At 31.3% G+C, this 17770-nt stretch overlaps 2 protein-coding genes across 3 annotated transcripts; one reads left to right on the top strand and one right to left on the bottom strand.

The window, feature by feature from the left end:
* Window positions 1-3145: 3145 nt before the first annotated feature.
* LOC132696652 (ras-related protein Rab-30) lies at window positions 3146-4457 on the top strand. 2 transcript variants are annotated; one of them, XM_060661602.1, is made up of 4 exons: window positions 3150-3302; window positions 3353-3589; window positions 3678-3925; window positions 3978-4457. In XM_060661602.1, exons 2-4 carry the CDS (start codon window positions 3410-3412, stop codon window positions 4180-4182), a joined length of 633 nt encoding a protein of 210 aa, XP_060517585.1. In that variant the 5' UTR covers window positions 3150-3302; window positions 3353-3409; the 3' UTR covers window positions 4183-4457. The 2 variants fall into 2 exon arrangements, with proteins under 2 accessions (XP_060517586.1, XP_060517585.1); XM_060661603.1 differs by having other exon boundaries at window positions 3146-3589.
* Window positions 4458-6610: 2153 nt separating this feature from the next.
* LOC132697010 (cysteine desulfurase) lies at window positions 6611-17663 on the bottom strand. The gene is made up of 6 exons (XM_060662237.1): window positions 17344-17663; window positions 17042-17296; window positions 16660-16987; window positions 14292-14588; window positions 11333-11465; window positions 6611-6889 (listed from the first exon to the last, which is right to left on the bottom strand). Exons 1-6 carry the CDS (start codon window positions 17533-17535, stop codon window positions 6736-6738), a joined length of 1359 nt encoding a protein of 452 aa, XP_060518220.1. The 5' UTR covers window positions 17536-17663; the 3' UTR covers window positions 6611-6735.
* Window positions 17664-17770: the final 107 nt, after the last annotated feature.

Genomic DNA, 17770 nt, shown 5'->3' with positions numbered 1-17770 from the left:
GCCGACATAAACGGCAATACACACTGAATCCGAACAGTCCGAACGACCGATTCAGATTCATATGAATTTGAATTATTGTTGTGTCTATATGTTATGTTTTCTGTCCTAGTTAGTATATTATTTAGCTGTGTTCTGCTTTTTATTGAATCATGATTTTATCAAAATAGGTGCTACGTATTGGGTTGTGCTAGTAATATATTAATTTGTTTAAATTCAATACTTGTCTGGAAATAGATATTTCATTCAATATTCAATTCAACGCATAAGCAAATCTACCAATCGATGTCGCTACTCAATACTATAGAATAATTATAACAATACTTCCATTCCTTTTCCGTGGCCTGTGTCAGTTATGCATTTTTTATCAAAATAGGTGCTACGTATTGGGTTGTGCTAGTAATATATTAATTTGTTTAAATTAAATACTTGTCTGGAAATAGATATTTCATTCAATATTCAATTCAACGCATAAACAAATCTACCAATCGATGTCGCAACTCAATACTATAGAATAATTATAACAATACTTCCATTCCTTTTCCGTGGCCTGTGTTAGTTATGCATTTAAATCTTAAACCATTCAAATGAATCGTATTCCGGCGAATTCGATTTGTGATTGTAAAATCAAAGTGACCGACTCAATCGCGATTGACACAACTCTATTGGAAATACTGTGATCACTGATGCCCTTGCAGTCAGTTGCAGAGTATCTCGTGTAGGCGATAATAAACATCTAGAACCAACGAGAAATTATTGTGGTACAGATCCACTCCATGTCGCCAACCCCAGGATAAGAGAGAGCAATACAAGCCCCACATCTAAAATAAAAAAAAAATTAACAGCAATTTTTATCTGGCAGAAATACATGTACCGAGCGTTCAATTTATTTTGATTTTTTGTTTTTAGAGATATCAAAGTAACCAAAAAAAAAAGAAAATGTAGGGTTAGTAGTAAATTTTTTTTCCAATGACGTATAAAACAATACACTATCAAATTTCTGACATGTAAGCCTACATTATATATTTTTAAATGGAACACCCTGTATATTATATATATGCTTAATGGAATATCTTATTGCGATTACAACACTTTATATTTTAGTCCACTCGTTTTTGGCAAATCGGCAAAAACAGGAAATTTTTATATAATTTCCAAGAGTGCCCTGACTGACAAAAATATGTTTATGTTTGATGTAATAGTAAATAACGTTGATGGTTGAGTTATTATCCAAGTCATTATTGTTAAAATGGTTTTTCGCGAATTTAGCATCCGTGAAAGGATTGATGTCCTCAAGTGTACTTTCTGAATAATAAAAGTGCCACCGCAGCTCGTCGTCAGTATATTAAACTTTATCCAGAGTGCCGAGTTCCGTAGAAACAAATATTTCTAAAGCTGATAAAGAAATTTTCAGAAAACGGCAATGTAATAAATACTAAAAAGGTAAAAAGAAAACATATTAAGCACATCCAGATTCCTTTACTAGAGTAAATGAAAATGAAATATGTATTCAAATTTCGTAAAACTCAAAAACTAAGCGCAGAGTAATGTCTAAGGAGGATGCAGTTTTGTTTTGATTTTTTAAATAGACAATGCGAATAACATTTTTTTGAAAAACATTTTATGGACTAATGAAAGTTCGTTCACTACAAGTGTTCTATTTGGTACTCTAAGAGTTGCAAATAATGATCTCCAGTTAACTTTTGATCTATAAATATTTGACCCAAAATATGCCCATTTATGTCACCACACCATTAATTGATTGGTACCCCTGGGTTTTTGTTTCGTGTATTTGTCTGGGATTATTTATTATTACAATTTTTTCATCAGTCCATAAAATGTTTTTCAAAAAATTATTAATTTCATTATGTACTTCTATTTAAAAAATCCAAACAAAACTGCTTCCTCGTTTGACATTGTTCTGCACATAGTTTTAGAGTTTTACGAAATTTAAAAGCATATTTCATTTTCATATACTCTAGTAATAGAAGAAACTGGATGTGCTTAATAGAATCCTAATACGTTTTCCTTATTTTCTTGATTTAAGACATTATGATTCCGGCATAACTTTTTAGCATTTAATACGTTATCGTTTTCTGAAAATTTCTTTGCCAGCCTTAGGAATGTGTTTTGAAGGAACTCGGCGCTCTGGATAAAGTCTAATATACTGACGACGAGCTGCGGTTGCACTTTTATTATTTAGAAAGTACACTTGAAGCATATCAATCCTTCCACGGATGCTAAATTCGGAGAAAACCATTTTAACAATAATGACTTGGACAATCATTCAACCATCAACGTTGTTTACTAATATATCAAACATATTTTTATCAGTCAGGGCAATCTTGGAAATTATATAAAAAATTTCTGTTTTTGTCGATTTGTTAAAAACGAGTGGACTAAAATATCGAGTGTGTTACATCAATGTAATCGCAATAAGATATTCTATTAAACATTTGATAGTGCTTTGTTCTATACGTTACTTGGAAAAAACTTGGCTACTAACCCTACATTTTGTTTTTTTGTTTACCTTGATATCTCTAAAAACAAAAAAAGTTACAGCCAGTTAAAATGTTATCAAGATAAATTAAACGCGCGGTACAAATTGCATCGTGTCTACCGACCTTCGCTTCATATGAAAATGACGTCAGAGTACGGCAAAATGTTGTACGTAACGGGGGTGAGAAATTGCGTTTCGCGCTTATTACCGTCCATTATTGATACCTGGGGATCCAGTTGAGTAGTGTTATCCTAAAGGGTCATAGCTAAAGAGTGCCTGGTATGGTCAAATGCCCTTCGACAGTTGGCTTATTAATTCTTCGAACAATGTCTCCCATTCCGCTGTTTTTCGTCTGAATAATGTTTTTATCAAAAAGTCTTTCACAGGGTATTTACCTACTATAACATAAGTTTTTACTCGTGGCATTACTTACAATTTCTGAACTACAACCACACAACATACTATTGATAGAAAAAAAACTTTTAAGAGTCCGGGCACAGCATATAATGTACCTGAGCAACTGAGCACAGATACACTAAAAATCTTGGACGAAGCTTAGCTAATCAAAGCTCAAAACCCACTTTTCTATATCGCCTCTTTGACCTTCCAATTGCGGAAGTGGGCGATTTCTTACTAACTCATGACAGATAAGGATGATTTACAGTAAATTTGATGTTTATTATTTGTTCATGTCGGCACTAACTTTTACTCCAAGTCATTTTGCACCGAAAATTATGATCTACCATTCGATTTTTTTCTCAGGAAATCCGTGTTGGGAATTCAACTTAACAAATGAATATTAACCGTAAATTTTAAAATATAGTAGATCAAGCAATATTTTTATCTGTGTTTTAGGTAAAAAACTTAACCCAATATTTTGTCAACAAAATGGTCACTACAGAATGTTTTTAAATGGCATCCGTTAAAATTCCCGAGCAGAAAGTAATTTTATGCGGTGAATATGGTGTGGGAAAAAGCTCATTATTTCGCCGATTTACGAGCAATATTTTTGTAACAGCGACAGATAGAAAATCAACCTTGGGGCTTGATCATTTCGAAAAGCCTTATCACGCCTCCGAGAAGGATATCAAGGTATGTAATATTTTATAAAACTCCTCCGATTTGTCAACTAATTTTTGCATAATTATAACAATTTGCTGAAATATTCCTTTTTTTGCAGTTGCAGTTATGGGATACAGGTGGCATGGAAAGAGTGGCATCAATCACTTCAAGTTATTACAAGTTTGCAGAAGCGGCAATATTAGTTTTTGCTTTGGATAATCCAGCATCCTTCCATGTATTATCGCAACATCTATTAGATATAGTGACATATGCTGAAAACGCCAAAATTTTTTTGTGTGGTAACAAAAGTGATCTGATGACTTACGAGACTCCTCAAATATCCAACTTAGAAATTGAGGCATTCTGGTAAGAGTTCAAGGATGTGCCAAACGGAATTTGTTATATGAACCCATTTTAGTGAGCAGTGTCATGATCTAATTTCTGGAATTTACAAGACTTCATGCAAGACAGGTGAGGGTGTGGAAGAAATGTTCAGTGATATTGCTCGCCAGCTTGTCAAGTGTAACAGATCCCGCTTAGAACTACAGTCTATGGAACAACATGGATTTAAAATAACACAAGGGGAAGAAGAAGAACATCCCCAGGAGAGTTGTATTTGTTAGCTAGTTTAAGGTAATTTTATAAAGTAAAAAAAAAAAACATACAAACATTGTTGGAAAAAACATTCTAGTCCTCAGTTAGTTTTTGTACTTGTAAAAGTGAAATGTGAGATGCTCAGTAATTAAATTTATACATTTTATCAACTGCACTTGTTATTGGTTTATAATAATAGCATAATTCTAATTGATTTGAATATTAACATTGTAGCAGACACAAAACATTTTCATGTGCATATTCTGTAAGAAATTATTGAATAAAATATCGATAAAAATCTAAACTGACAATATTAAACAACAAACCTAACCTAACCTGCAATTTCCAACCAACATAAAAATAACGATATAAAAAAGGAAGAGTATGTAAGTATAAGTCACACAGACAGAGGTACAAAGTGAAGTAAAGCGGGCTTATCAAATATTGTTTGATAATAAACTTTGAATAAAAAAAATATATATTAATTGACCACGAGTGGGCATAATAGCCATCCCGATTTTGGAAAAAATTTCTAAAACTAATCATAGTTAGAGTGAGTAGTGTTTAAAGCTGAGACAAATTTGTTTTGCTATTTATTTATTTCACTTTTTATACAATCCCTTTGAAGCACACAAAATTGCCCAAACTGAAATTACCATGTTTTATCTCATTACATTTATTTTTTAAATGGTTTTCCACATTTTGCTGTTCAAATACGTCATTAGTTAATAAAAATAGTTAGGCTCCAACAATTCATTAGCGACTGAGTTAATAATTAAACCTAATTTTTAATTTCAAAATATTTGAAAACGGGTAAGGATGTCAAACATAGTAATAGCAGCTGGGGGAAATTGGCGCCTTTCAAAGATATTGTAAAAAGTAATAATAAAGGTAAATAATAAAAATAAAACATTTTATTTGATTTTAAATATGATTTCCTATCCTAAATAACAAATTCGCATTTTATTTGGTTCGCTGTAATTTAAAAGGTATTAATAACCCATAAATTGGAGATGTTTCCCAGAATTCAAAAATTTGCCAAATTTTGAGCACTGACTACAAGTAAGTAAACTACTTGTCTATCAACCTGACACTCTCGGGACCCTGACAATCATCATTTATAACTCTCGCGACCCAATAAAGTATAAAAAAAGAATAGGCGACGTTGACTTGGTTATGATGAATACCACCGCATACCACAGAGAAAGACACAATAAGAGAGTTGTTAAACCTGTGTCTGATTTTGTCATCACGTTGTTACTAACGCCACTATTGAGTAGGTACAGTGTGAACCAACGTTTTAAATCTTTTATTTTATATATTAAAAAACATTGTTTGTGTAAACTATGTTACTTTATCTTTTTAAAATCTAATATTATAATTTAAAAGAGAAATTCGTGTATTTTTCAAAAGACGAGGTAGGTCAAAAATTGTGAATTCTTTTTGATTGTTTATCAGAAAACAGTGTCTGGACTACTGTTTTCCTGAGACAATTGTTTAGGAGCCGAACAAATTGTTTCTATAATCATCATATGTTTAATCAGAATTTTTAGTTGTTCTGTATTAACATTGTCTGTATCTAAAATCATTTGTTCAGAAGGAGAAATTTCATCAAAAACTACTGAACAGTTATAATCAATCGGATCCAACGTTTTGATCCTTTTTAATAGATTTGATAGCATTGTTGGGTTAATACCTGCATCAAAGGGACCATTTTATAAAAGTTTACGTAAAGTACTTTTAGAGATTAAAGAAAATATAACACTTCGGACCACTTTTATATATAGCCAAGGCATATGCCTTATCTAAAATTTATCAAGACGGCCTTTTTCTTTTTGAATCTGTTTTTAAAAACTCAAAGGACTGCAGGATCTAAATTATATTCCAAGTTTTTAAACAGAGAAGTTTTGGAAAATTCATACACAGCCTTAATCTTCTGTTTGATAAATATAATCTTTTTTTTAAATTTGTAGATTGTATTTTTTTTATTTTCTGTTAAAAACTTACATTTTTTGTTTATTATTTTGGCGTTATGAGATGTTTGCGTAAAGCAATACATTGAAAGAAACCAGAATTATGGGCAGAAATTCGTAATTTTTTGACAAAAAATGCAACAAATACCGCCTAACAGGCACCGAATATACCTGATTTGGCTCCTTGTGACTTCTTTCTGTGCAATCGAGACAAAAAACATTACGGGGAACGCGCTTCAGCAGCCGAGAGGTAGTAATGGGAAATCACAGACTTAAGTGAATAAATATCATCTATTTTTAATTTTCTGAATCAATTCCAGGAACTTTTTGATCAAGGTGGTACTTTTGTGACGAACTCTGTATAATCGGAATTTTTTAGAGGATAACATTTTTTTACCTGTAACCTATGGCACATATTTGTCACTAATGATATCAGAGCGACAAAAACTAACTTTTTCTATCGTTCAAACACCAGGTGCAATTAAATCAAAATGAAATCGTTTTTGATGTTTTATTGATTTCTATGCATTAACACAAAAAAAAAACAAAATTAACAATAACTGGAAAAACCATTTATTTACAGATCTCCGAATAATAATCACAGACGCTTTAATGTTGGGACCACTTTATCGCTTTCAAATCTACGCCCTCTTGAACCATTTCCCAAAGCGGACTCATTTCTCTTAGCCTTTTGACATGCTCGATACACCGGTCCGCGGTATAATCTATTTCATCCGTTGTCGTAAAACGGCCTATTCCAAATCTAGCATGAAAATAATAGTCTTATTTAATAATAATAATAATAAATTGACACACACAAAATATAAGGTTACCCCATCTATTTTTTTAAATATTACATTAAGTTGTAGGGTTTAATGTGTTGATTTAATATTACATACTTATTTATACAAAATATGTGTTAAAAAAGCATAGTATGTCAAAGTAACATATTTTTAATTGGATGCCCTTTATATTATACTATTTTCGCTGATTTCAAAAATATAACATGTCAAAGTCATATATCTTGTTTATTAACAAAAGATAAGACTAAAAGAAACAATTTGAAACTATTTTGAAATATACAGGGTGATTCATAAATATATGGGAAACAAATTATGAAAAAATCTCGCAATACGCCAACAAAAAGAAAAATAAATATTTTTCGAAAAAATGTTTCCTTTCTTTTCATGAATTTAGGAATTTTGCCTTTCTTAGAGCCCAAAATAATTTTGAATATGTTTTCAGATCGGGTCTTTTAGTGCAACTGTAAGTACATAATTATTTTTTATTAGTTTTCTGAATTAACTGGTTATTAGTTGGTTAACTTGCAACTCTACCATCAATTTTTCGATGGAAGAAATGGTTGATATGATTTTCGTACTTACCTATAATTTACAAACAACAATATGCCGATGGAAGGCACCCCTCTAAAAGAACTCTTGAGAATTTTATAAATCGTTTTAATCACACTGGAAGTGTTGCTTATGAAAAGAACAAAAGAGTCAAGACTGAATGAGGAAAATGAATTTCAAATATTACTTAGCGTGACAGAAAACCCACATGTAAGTGTACGACAAGATTTAATAATTTCTAAGATTTCTGTGAATATTTTGCAAAAAAATATGATGGATCCTTATTATATACATTTTGTGAATGGGCACAAGAAAGAATTTTTGAGCAACATGATTTTTTTTTCGAATATGTGTTATTTATGAATAAAAACGGTTGTGTTAATAGGCATAATTTTCACTATTATACTAACAACTTTTTAGAGCAGAGGTTGCAAAATATGTTAAATGAAGTGAATGTGGATCTTTCCTGATGGAGTTTCAGCACACCATGCCCATCAAGTTACGAACTACTCAAATAATTTATTTCTTCAACGGTGGATTCGTGGAGTGGTCGAATTAGATGGGCATCTAGATTTTCTGTGAGATATGTTAAATGCCCGGAGTATACAACTGTCCCACAACAAAAGAGGGCAAGAAAAGTCTTTCCAAGTGTTAGTCATGAAATGTTAGCCAATACTGCCCAATCGTTTAAGGACCGTGTATGTTCAAGTCAGTCGGAGACCTTTGGAGCAATAAATACAAATAAAGTGTTTGGCAGTTTTTTTCTTAGCTTTTAAGTGTTTTTGCAATGTTAATATTGCATTTTTAAAATTATCCCTAGCGTAATTTATTGTTTAAATTTCTTTTTCCAAACTTGCGCAGTTCATAATTTATTACATTTTCTATTACCATGTAAGTAATGCTATTATCTGAAAGAATTATACCCAATTCGTCATTGTACATTTTTCACGTACAGGTAATAATTATAGTGTTCTCAATCATTTGTGATATTCTCACAATATTTTGTTCAAAAAATACTAAGTTTAGGTATAAGGAATGCTTAACAAGATTGAAAGAGCATTAATATTAACATAATATGCAGTTGTTCCATGTTTCATTTAATATTTTCACGAAAATTAATATTTTTCATTTTGACTCAGCCTATATAAACGAGTCGAAGTAACTTCAAGACAAGTGTACGATAAATAAACACTTTACAAAATTGTTGGCATAATAAAATTAAAACTGCGCTGCAGTGGGTGATAAACTATAAAAGGGAGTATCAATGCAATAATATATTTTGCTTCAAAATTCGATAAAAGAAATATGTTTTCACTTGACGAAAAATTGGAAATATGTGGTACATAGGGTCTCGGAAACTATAACATACGAAACTGTTGAAATGGGCAAACAATTGGACTTTTATAAACTCTACTCAAAACAATTTTAAGTTTTTTAAGATTTGGCTGAGGTTTTTGAAAATTCTGCGTAAATATTAATTATAGCAGAAAATTATATATAGAATATATTTTTGACATATGAAAAAAACTTAACAAACAGAAATATTTTCACGCTCATGAATATTTTGAAAATAATCTTGTCGAACACAAAATATTAGTGAGATCGAAAACATTTCCGGAAACAATTTGACCGTTAGTGTACTTAGGGTTGTGGAATTGACGGGTCAATTTTTTTTGTGACCGAAATAATTTTAAAAATACTATGAAATTTATATTTATTTATATTGTACGTTACGTCGCCGTCGCGTTTTTCAGAGAACTAAATGGAGTCCATATTTTTATTGGGGTTCCCCGAATTCGGGTATTCCTTGAAGAGAGTTATAGGTAAATTGGATATAACAAAAGCATAATAATTTATTATAAAATACATCTTATTATTAAATAAGGACAATGAATTTGACTGGTAAATTAAGAATTAGTAAATTAACCACTACATAAAGTGCGTCAGCCATAATTGTCAACTTTTAAAAGGCTGTGTAATAATTGAATTATCAAATACCACAGGAGGTCAAATTAAATCCGAAATTTTTTATGAGCTCATGAATATTTTGAAAATTATTACGAGTCGAAGATAAAATATTGATGAGTATATCTAGACAGGAACACGCGTTTTATGTCACACTGTGCTAATTTTTGGTGGAATTAAAGATGCCGTCAACAAAAGTATCATGGCCCTCTTGGTTTTTAAGATACAGTGTGAAATGTAAAACTATCGATTTTGGGACCACGATCGTATCTCCATTGTCTTATGGGTTATTGAAGAGTTTAAGAAAAGTTCATATAGGATTTTTTCCGTAGAATCCAGTGGCGTAGTTTTTTACTTGCCCTAAGCAGTTATTAGTTATGAAGCAAACATATACACCCTATATATTATTTTTTACATTATTTGGAAATCATTTAAGCTTTTCACGAATATATTCTAGTATAAAGTTGTTTTGAAAATTAAGCTCAAAATTAGGGAATAAAAAATATTATATTAAGTAACATGATAAACGGCATTTGAGCCACGAGTTTATTTGGTACGAGCGGAGCGAGTGTTTAATAAATGAGTGACACAAATAATTCACTAAACGTGTTGCATAAAATAATTTTTCGACGATCATTAGTTAGAATTGACAAATGTCAACACCGAAGCCGTGGGGTAAAATCTCCAAAAACATCCGATCGCTCCCAAATCAGTGCAGTAATATCCTGAAAATGTCCGAAATATTTTATAACCTGGAAGCCATATTTTGTGTTGTCCCAACCTCACTTTAGGACTGCCATTTTTAAGTGTATAAAAATTCATTTTTGTAAAGATAAAAAGCATTGAGTTATTTATTACAAAACAGGCTAGAATGAGAGAAAAATATAAAATTACACTTTTGCAAATCGAATTTCTATCTATTGGATATTGGATTATAATAAAATGTAAAAGATGGCTGATCTATTTCCTCTAGCATTTTATTTGATACAAAAGATGCAATTCGTTTGCCTTTTTATTATTATCTTAAGAACTATTAAAAAATAATTTATTCTCAATGGGTACAATTTAATAACAAAAGCTTACTTTTATAGCGTTAGTCAAAAAAAGCTATATCTAAGATAATAAAACAACTTTTGTAAAACTGTTTTATTGTATAAGTGTCATAATAATAAAATAATACTTGCCTCCATAACCGTTTTCAATAAAATTGTATTATAATTGTTGTAAACTATGTTTTGTAAATATGTTTATTTTTGATAAGTTATTCGTGAGTTGTGAACTGCAAGCTTAACTGAATATAAAAAAAACAAAAATTCAGGTAAAAATATAATAAAACTAAAATTGAATATAAAAGTTATTTTGCTCTACGTCGAGTTTAATTAAAGGAGACAAAATGTACAAAAATAAAACTTTTCAAGTGTCAATAACTTAAAAACAATTGAGAATAGAGCCATATGACCATCAATAAAACTCGTCGAAAATCTTCAGGAGTTTCCATAAAATAAATATTTAAGTTGTACCATTAAAAAAAACATTTTTGGAATGACTTTTTGTAGACACCCTGTATAATAGGTGCTTTTTGGATGGTAGACGAAAAACCTTTAAAACCTTTAAATTCATTTTTTTTCTTCTAAAATATGTACTTACGGCTATTGGTGGGTGGCGAAATATAAATAAGAACCCTATACATTATAAATTTGGTACTCCTTATATATAGACACAAGGAATATTTATTAAACATTTTTGCAGGTTTTTTAAAAATTTCAGTTATTTTTTACTTGCTAGACAATGAAGAATATTGTGATTTTTTATAATTTAAGTTCTGTATAATGTACTTTTTTGTATGTTCAATAAAAAATGTTCTTACTAAATGTCTTTTCAATGTTTACCTGATTGAACTATGAGCCAAATCTTCATCGGCACCAATCGCTCGCAACACATAAGATGGTTCCAGCGATGCTGACGTGCAAGCCGATCCGCTGGACAAGGCGACATCTTTAAGTGCCATTAATAACGATTCGCCTAAAATAAAAAACGTAGAAACAAAACTTAAGAGACCAAGTAAAAATGAAATGTTTTGTATTATTTCTTTGTTGTCAAAAGAACCATGAACGAAAATGATCACAGCAATATTATAGAAGTAAAAAAACCTACCTGAACTTGGAGAAGGTAGAAGGTCAGAAGCATGGAATTAAGATCGAATAGGAAAAAACATACCATATATTGAAGTTATAAAATATAACACAGAAAAATGTTCAGATTCATAGAGCGAATGTTTGAGAAAGCAATAAATGAAGATATATAACAGATGAGTGGAAGGAAGCACACATAACATCAATATCAAAAACAAGAAGACAGTGTGATAACTACTGAGGGATTATTGATATAGCAACCATGGAGAAACTACACGGCAGAGTATTGAGATACAAATTAGAACACAACATACAAGGAAAAATCGAAGAAGAACATGCAGGTTTTATGGCAGGAAAATCATGAATAGATCATATTTACACAATCCAACAATTATTGAAGAAGAAAAATTACACATAGCATTCATTGATTTAAAAGACTATGACGTTGTAACCAAGAAAAGTGATGGAACAACTGGCTACACCGATAACACTCACAAATGCAATAAAGACAAAATACACATACAGATAAGCAATGAACAGGTTAACAACATCGACGGGGCTACTCCAAGGTTGTTCAAATTTGCCAATATTATTTACAATATGGAACGTAAATGTGAAGACATCGAAATAACTCTGTTTTGCAGATGACTAGATGAAACAAACTAAATGAAGAATATGAGAAAGTATAAAGTATAAATAAACCTAAAAAAACAAGTACCCGACAACAACAGAAGAAGACACAGTGAATGTGCAAATCCAAGAGAATTTCTAAATAAAGAGAACTAACAACTTTAAATATCTGGAATGTACACTATCGAAAAACGCAACTATGGAGGAAGTTATAAATGTCAGTTGAGCAGACATGATCTTGTCTACAACAACTAACATGGGTACCAGAAGTTGAAGATGTTCTACAATGGCGAAATCACGAATGAAGAAATAAGAAGAGGAATGGGGAGACAACTCGACTCCTTAAGGCACATAGATATGAAAAGACTAGTATGATATGGTCATGTTATAAGTACGGAAAGTCGATAGATTAATAAAGTGACAAAATAGAGCCCGGTTGGAAGTACACTCTATGCATTGGAGAGGAATACGAGAGGCATCATGGGATTATCGGACTAAAAATAATTAAGAATAATTATGAATAAAGTGTTATTTCTTTTGAGAAAAACCAATGCATAAACCTAATAAACCACGTAGTTTTTAGCAATACATAAATACCTAATTCCTTTACTGTCACCACCTAATGCGGTACTGCGCGTAATGTTGTCTATTTATGATGCAATTGAACATTGAACAGAATTACATTGTAAGAGGTGGACGTTAAACCATATTCTTTGATTGAAGTATTTTATTCTTTGCACATTTTTTTTTCCATTTTTACAAAAAATAATTCATACAAAAGTTGTTGTGCATTTAAAATTTTAATGTTGGAAGTAGCAGTTTAATATTGGGAGTCTGGAGATACGAGAAATGAATTATGAGGACCCAAGAAAACGTAAAAAAAAATTAATAAAAGATGATGACTTGCCATCATAATTTTCCGATTGCTGTAATGTTACTTATAAATTTATAAGGTCCTATGGTGCATTAAAACTAATTTACTCGCGCAGACATTGCTTATCACGGGAATTCAAAAAACTTCTCCTGTAACTTCTTGGTTTTGTCTCAGTTGAATCACTGCTGTGCACTTTTTAATTAGTTTTGGTTGGTTCTGGTTAGCTGTCTTGACTTGGTGGATAAAATACCAATAGAAATTGAAGATATTAAGGTGATGACTTAAAAGATACAAATAATAATATGTTCAAGGATTTATGCGATATAGCCCATATTGGAGTTATGGATAACTAAATTTTGTTATGACTGCAGATTAATGGATGGAACCATTGAAGATGGATATATGTGGAGTAAGTAATAAATCGAAAATGATAAGAAAATCTTCGCTCCCCTGGTTGTTCAAAGAAATGAAAAATAGTGTTAGTTCAGATAGACTAAAATGTTTTGTTGTAACATCTGCAACGAGACCCAAAAAATTAAGACACTAGGAGCAGCACAGAAGAAGGTAAAATGATTAAAATCCAGATAGTTCAGAAGATGTACATAAATCACAAAATATGATGATAGTCTAGATACAGAAATGTTCTCTGAACATGGTATTGAAATAGAAATTTAACATTAATGAAGCAATGAATCAGTACATCAATATCAATATTAGCGAAGTCAGATTAATATCTCTTACACAAATAAAAAGCAAAACGAACTGATATGTTATTAGTAAATCTCAATTGTTTTATTATTTGCTTGGTTTGTTTGTGGGGATTTACTAGGATTTATAGGGAATTAATGGAGCATTTCCGAATTTCTAAGGATTTAATTGCCAAAAAGGATTTATTGTCTACAACATTTTGGGCAGAAATTTACTCATCCGAAAGTTGATAAAATTGGGATATAAATATGGTTTGTTACACTCTACTGTAATTTTCGATGAGAATTTAAATAATTTTTACATTATATTACATTTTGACAAAACTAACAATCATGTTTATAAAAAAACCTTACGATTGCACAACCCAAAAATACCATAACATAAAGCGGGTTCTGGAAAAAATAAAAGTTTTATACTTTTAACAACTTTAAAAGAGTAACCACAATAGGACTTCACATATCCCATAAGTAAAACTTTATGAAAATCTTGTATTCATGTACATACCTTCAACATAAGCAAACGATAGATTAATGCATCCCGGGTAGCTCTGGATAGGATCACCATTTCTTATGACATGAGGCAACTCGTCAAAAATTTTTTTCAGCAATCTCTGGCTTAGCTTTTCTATCCAAGCATGATCGTAATTCATTTCTCGCTGGCTAATCTCGCAAGCTTGTCCCATACCTACTACCAAAGGCGTGGGCACTGTACCACTTCTTATACCCCTTTCTTGACCACCTCCACTTTGAATTGCCTCTATTCGAACTCTAGGCCTTCTTCTTACATATACCGCCCCGATACCTATAACCAGATAATCTATTTTAATAAAGTTACTTTTAACTAACGTTTTCTGGCGCATTCACAGTTAAATGGGTTTGACCTTTTTTAACACTAAAACAAAGTTTGCTCATCAACACTGAGAATACCAAATTTTTAGTAACAAAATCGTGGAACATGTAAACTTAAACACTTGAGATACATGGGAGTAGAAATAAGAAGTCATGGAAAACTGATTATATAAATTCAAAGAACAAACAATACTCGAATTTCGAGATACTCGCGAGGAATTGTTTGGAAGAATAAATCCCTTAATAGAGAAAGTCAAGATATATAAATCATACCATAACACCAGACACGAACAAAACACTAATGATGAGAACAGCCAAAATGAAATAATGATGGAAGACATAGGGCATCAATGCGGAATACAGGAAAGTGGATGACGCAGAGACGAAAACGGAAAAACAAATAAAGAAAATGGAAGATTCGTAAAAAACGCAGAAATGTTAGAAAACATTTGGAAAAAAATCACATGGAAGACCACGAAAACGATGAAATATGTATTGGCAATGAACAGGCAATAATTTACTACTGTGGTTATTAATGTCAGTTAGCAGAAGAAGAGAAAAAGTACACTATGAAGTCTGAAAGAAAGGCCAATGAGGAAATCCAAATAATGTTCTTTCCTATTTTTGGACCAAATTTGTTGTAAAAACCTGCCACAGTCATGTCCATAATCTTAAGAAAATGTGCTGCACATATTTTTGAATAAAGTTTTTTGGAAAATTTTAATATCCTATCACCACAAAAAAATCTTGAAAACATATCCTGTTGTTCCACCATAATAAATGAAGTTTCCAAGAAAAGTGCCGTTGTTCATTATGCTACATTGTCGATGCCCGTTAATTTTAGGGTATGTTTAAATTATCAAAGCACGTTAGTTTTACTTAATAACGAATTTATTACGTTATTTTCCTTCACCAACTTCAAAACACTGTTAAATTTGTTTCAAGAAAACTCATGCGCTTCCAGAGCACAGTTCTAGTAATTATTAAATATAAACGAAAATTAATACACATTAGTTTACTCCATGGAAATGTTAAAGGGCAAATTTCCAATTTTCTTGCAAATAGTTTATTTCATTGTGGAACAACAAGAGGCCATGTTATAATTTAATGGTCTTAAATTGTGAGTTTTTCAAATTTGGCAAAAAAGTATCACTAAAAAAATTTGAGAACCTGTCATAGTTAGTTCGCCATTAAAGATTTTACATCAAATTTGGTCTAAAGAACATTAGTAATAAGTGTGCTAAATTCAAAGTTTAACGGCAAACTAAGAGAATAGTTATTAAGAAAAATTTATTAAAACATTTTTTTTATAACTCCGTTATTTTTGGGTTTTCCAAAAAATACTATATTAATTTCTTGAGTAGAAATGTCCAAATCGGGATATCTGGACACCCTATATAAAATGTTCGAAATCAAATGAAAAGAACAAAAAACACAAGGAAATACTGACTTTGACCAAGCATAAAAAAATTGCACATTAAGTCTGTATTAAACCATATCAGCCTCTTATCCACACAGCAATTATGTTTTTATAAGTTTCTTAAATACATAATAGATAGCTAGATAGTTTTTTATTAGATTATTCTGTGCGACACATAGAAAACATATATTTGTGTAATGTAACAATCCTTTAAAATAGACATTTTAAATTAATTTAAAGAAACACAAAATTCAAACATTCAACAAACAAACAAATAAAACAATAGAAAACTGAACCAAAACCAGATAAAATTAACTGAATTTGTAATAAGCTTGCTCTATAAGAAAAAAAAAGTGAATTCTTTAAACCAAGCAAAAATCACAGGAAGGCGACACACTCTGTTAGTTGACAAACTATCTGAGTTTTAGCTACATGTAAGAGTTATTAGCATGTCATTCCTGTGCCCCATATTGAGTCTCCTAATCCTTTATTTTGACACTCAACTACACAGCAAAATAAATCTGACAATTATGATTTAGTTATATGCAGCCCCACTGAACTGATACCTTTCAACCTTATTACAAAGTTCATATTTAAAATATACCTTTTGGTCCGTAAATCTTGTGACCGCTTATAGACATTAGATCAATCTTCATAGACTGGACATCTAAAGGTATTTTGCCCACCGCTTGAGCAGCATCGGTGTGGAAAAATACCTTCTTCTCCCTACAGATGTTACCAATGTCTGCAATTGGTTGTTTGACACCAATTTCATTATTGACAGTCATTATGGAAACTAACGAAGTGTCTGAAGTGATAGCCTTTTCCAAATCTTCAAGGCATATTATTCCATTGCTTTGAACTGGCAAGTATGTGACTTTAAAGCCTTCCATTTCCAAGGCTCTGCATGAGTCTAGAACACATTTATGCTCCTACAACATAAAGTAATATATACTTTGCACTGAACATAACAAATTTATCTTAACTGTTTGAGTTGTTATTAGGTGCTTTTTTTTGGAACTGTAAAACCTGGCAACTCCTTTTATGGCAACATTATTTGATTCTGTAGCTCCAGATGTGAAAATAATCTCTTTTGGATCTGCACCTATAATGTTTGCTACTTGCTCTCTAGCTGTTTCTACTGCAGCTTCTGATTCCCAACCATAGGCATGGGTACGAGAGTGAGGGTTTCCATAATATGATGTAAGGTAAGGGAGCATTGCATCTAATACTCTTGGATCCTAAAATATATTTCTATACAACCGAAAAAATTCTAAAACAAACTTACTAAAGGAGTTGTAGCCTGGGCGTCTAAGTACAACGGCCTTCCATGGAATACATTATCGACTTTAAATTTGTTCTCAAACTCGAAAACGTCCGCAAATAACATATTCCTAGATGTAGAAAAGAAGGCTCGAAATTCGGTTAACGTGCTAGATAGCAGAAGTTTGGAATTATGGTTTGTTATATAGCGATGCATATTAATAATATATTATGAACGTCTTTCTTGTAATAAAAATATTTTTCCAAATTATTTTGTTATTCTATTCTAACCTAAAACGCGTCCATGAATTCAATTCAAATTCAATTCAATTATGCGTTTTACAGAAAACTGTTTTCAATGATGCGTTTCACTAATACAGTTGGGACGTCTGCTATGATCATTCGCCCATTGTCAACTTCCGGTCCATGAATTGACCGTGCTTCTTCTTTTA

This window comes from Cylas formicarius, unplaced genomic scaffold, assembly GCF_029955315.1.
Source record: "Cylas formicarius isolate icCylForm1 unplaced genomic scaffold, icCylForm1.1 PGA_scaffold_1__22_contigs__length_36826433, whole genome shotgun sequence".
Lineage (NCBI taxonomy): Eukaryota > Metazoa > Arthropoda > Insecta > Coleoptera > Brentidae > Cylas > Cylas formicarius.
Note: the sequence above shows the minus strand (reverse complement) of the source record. Positions and strands in the feature narration are given on the sequence as shown.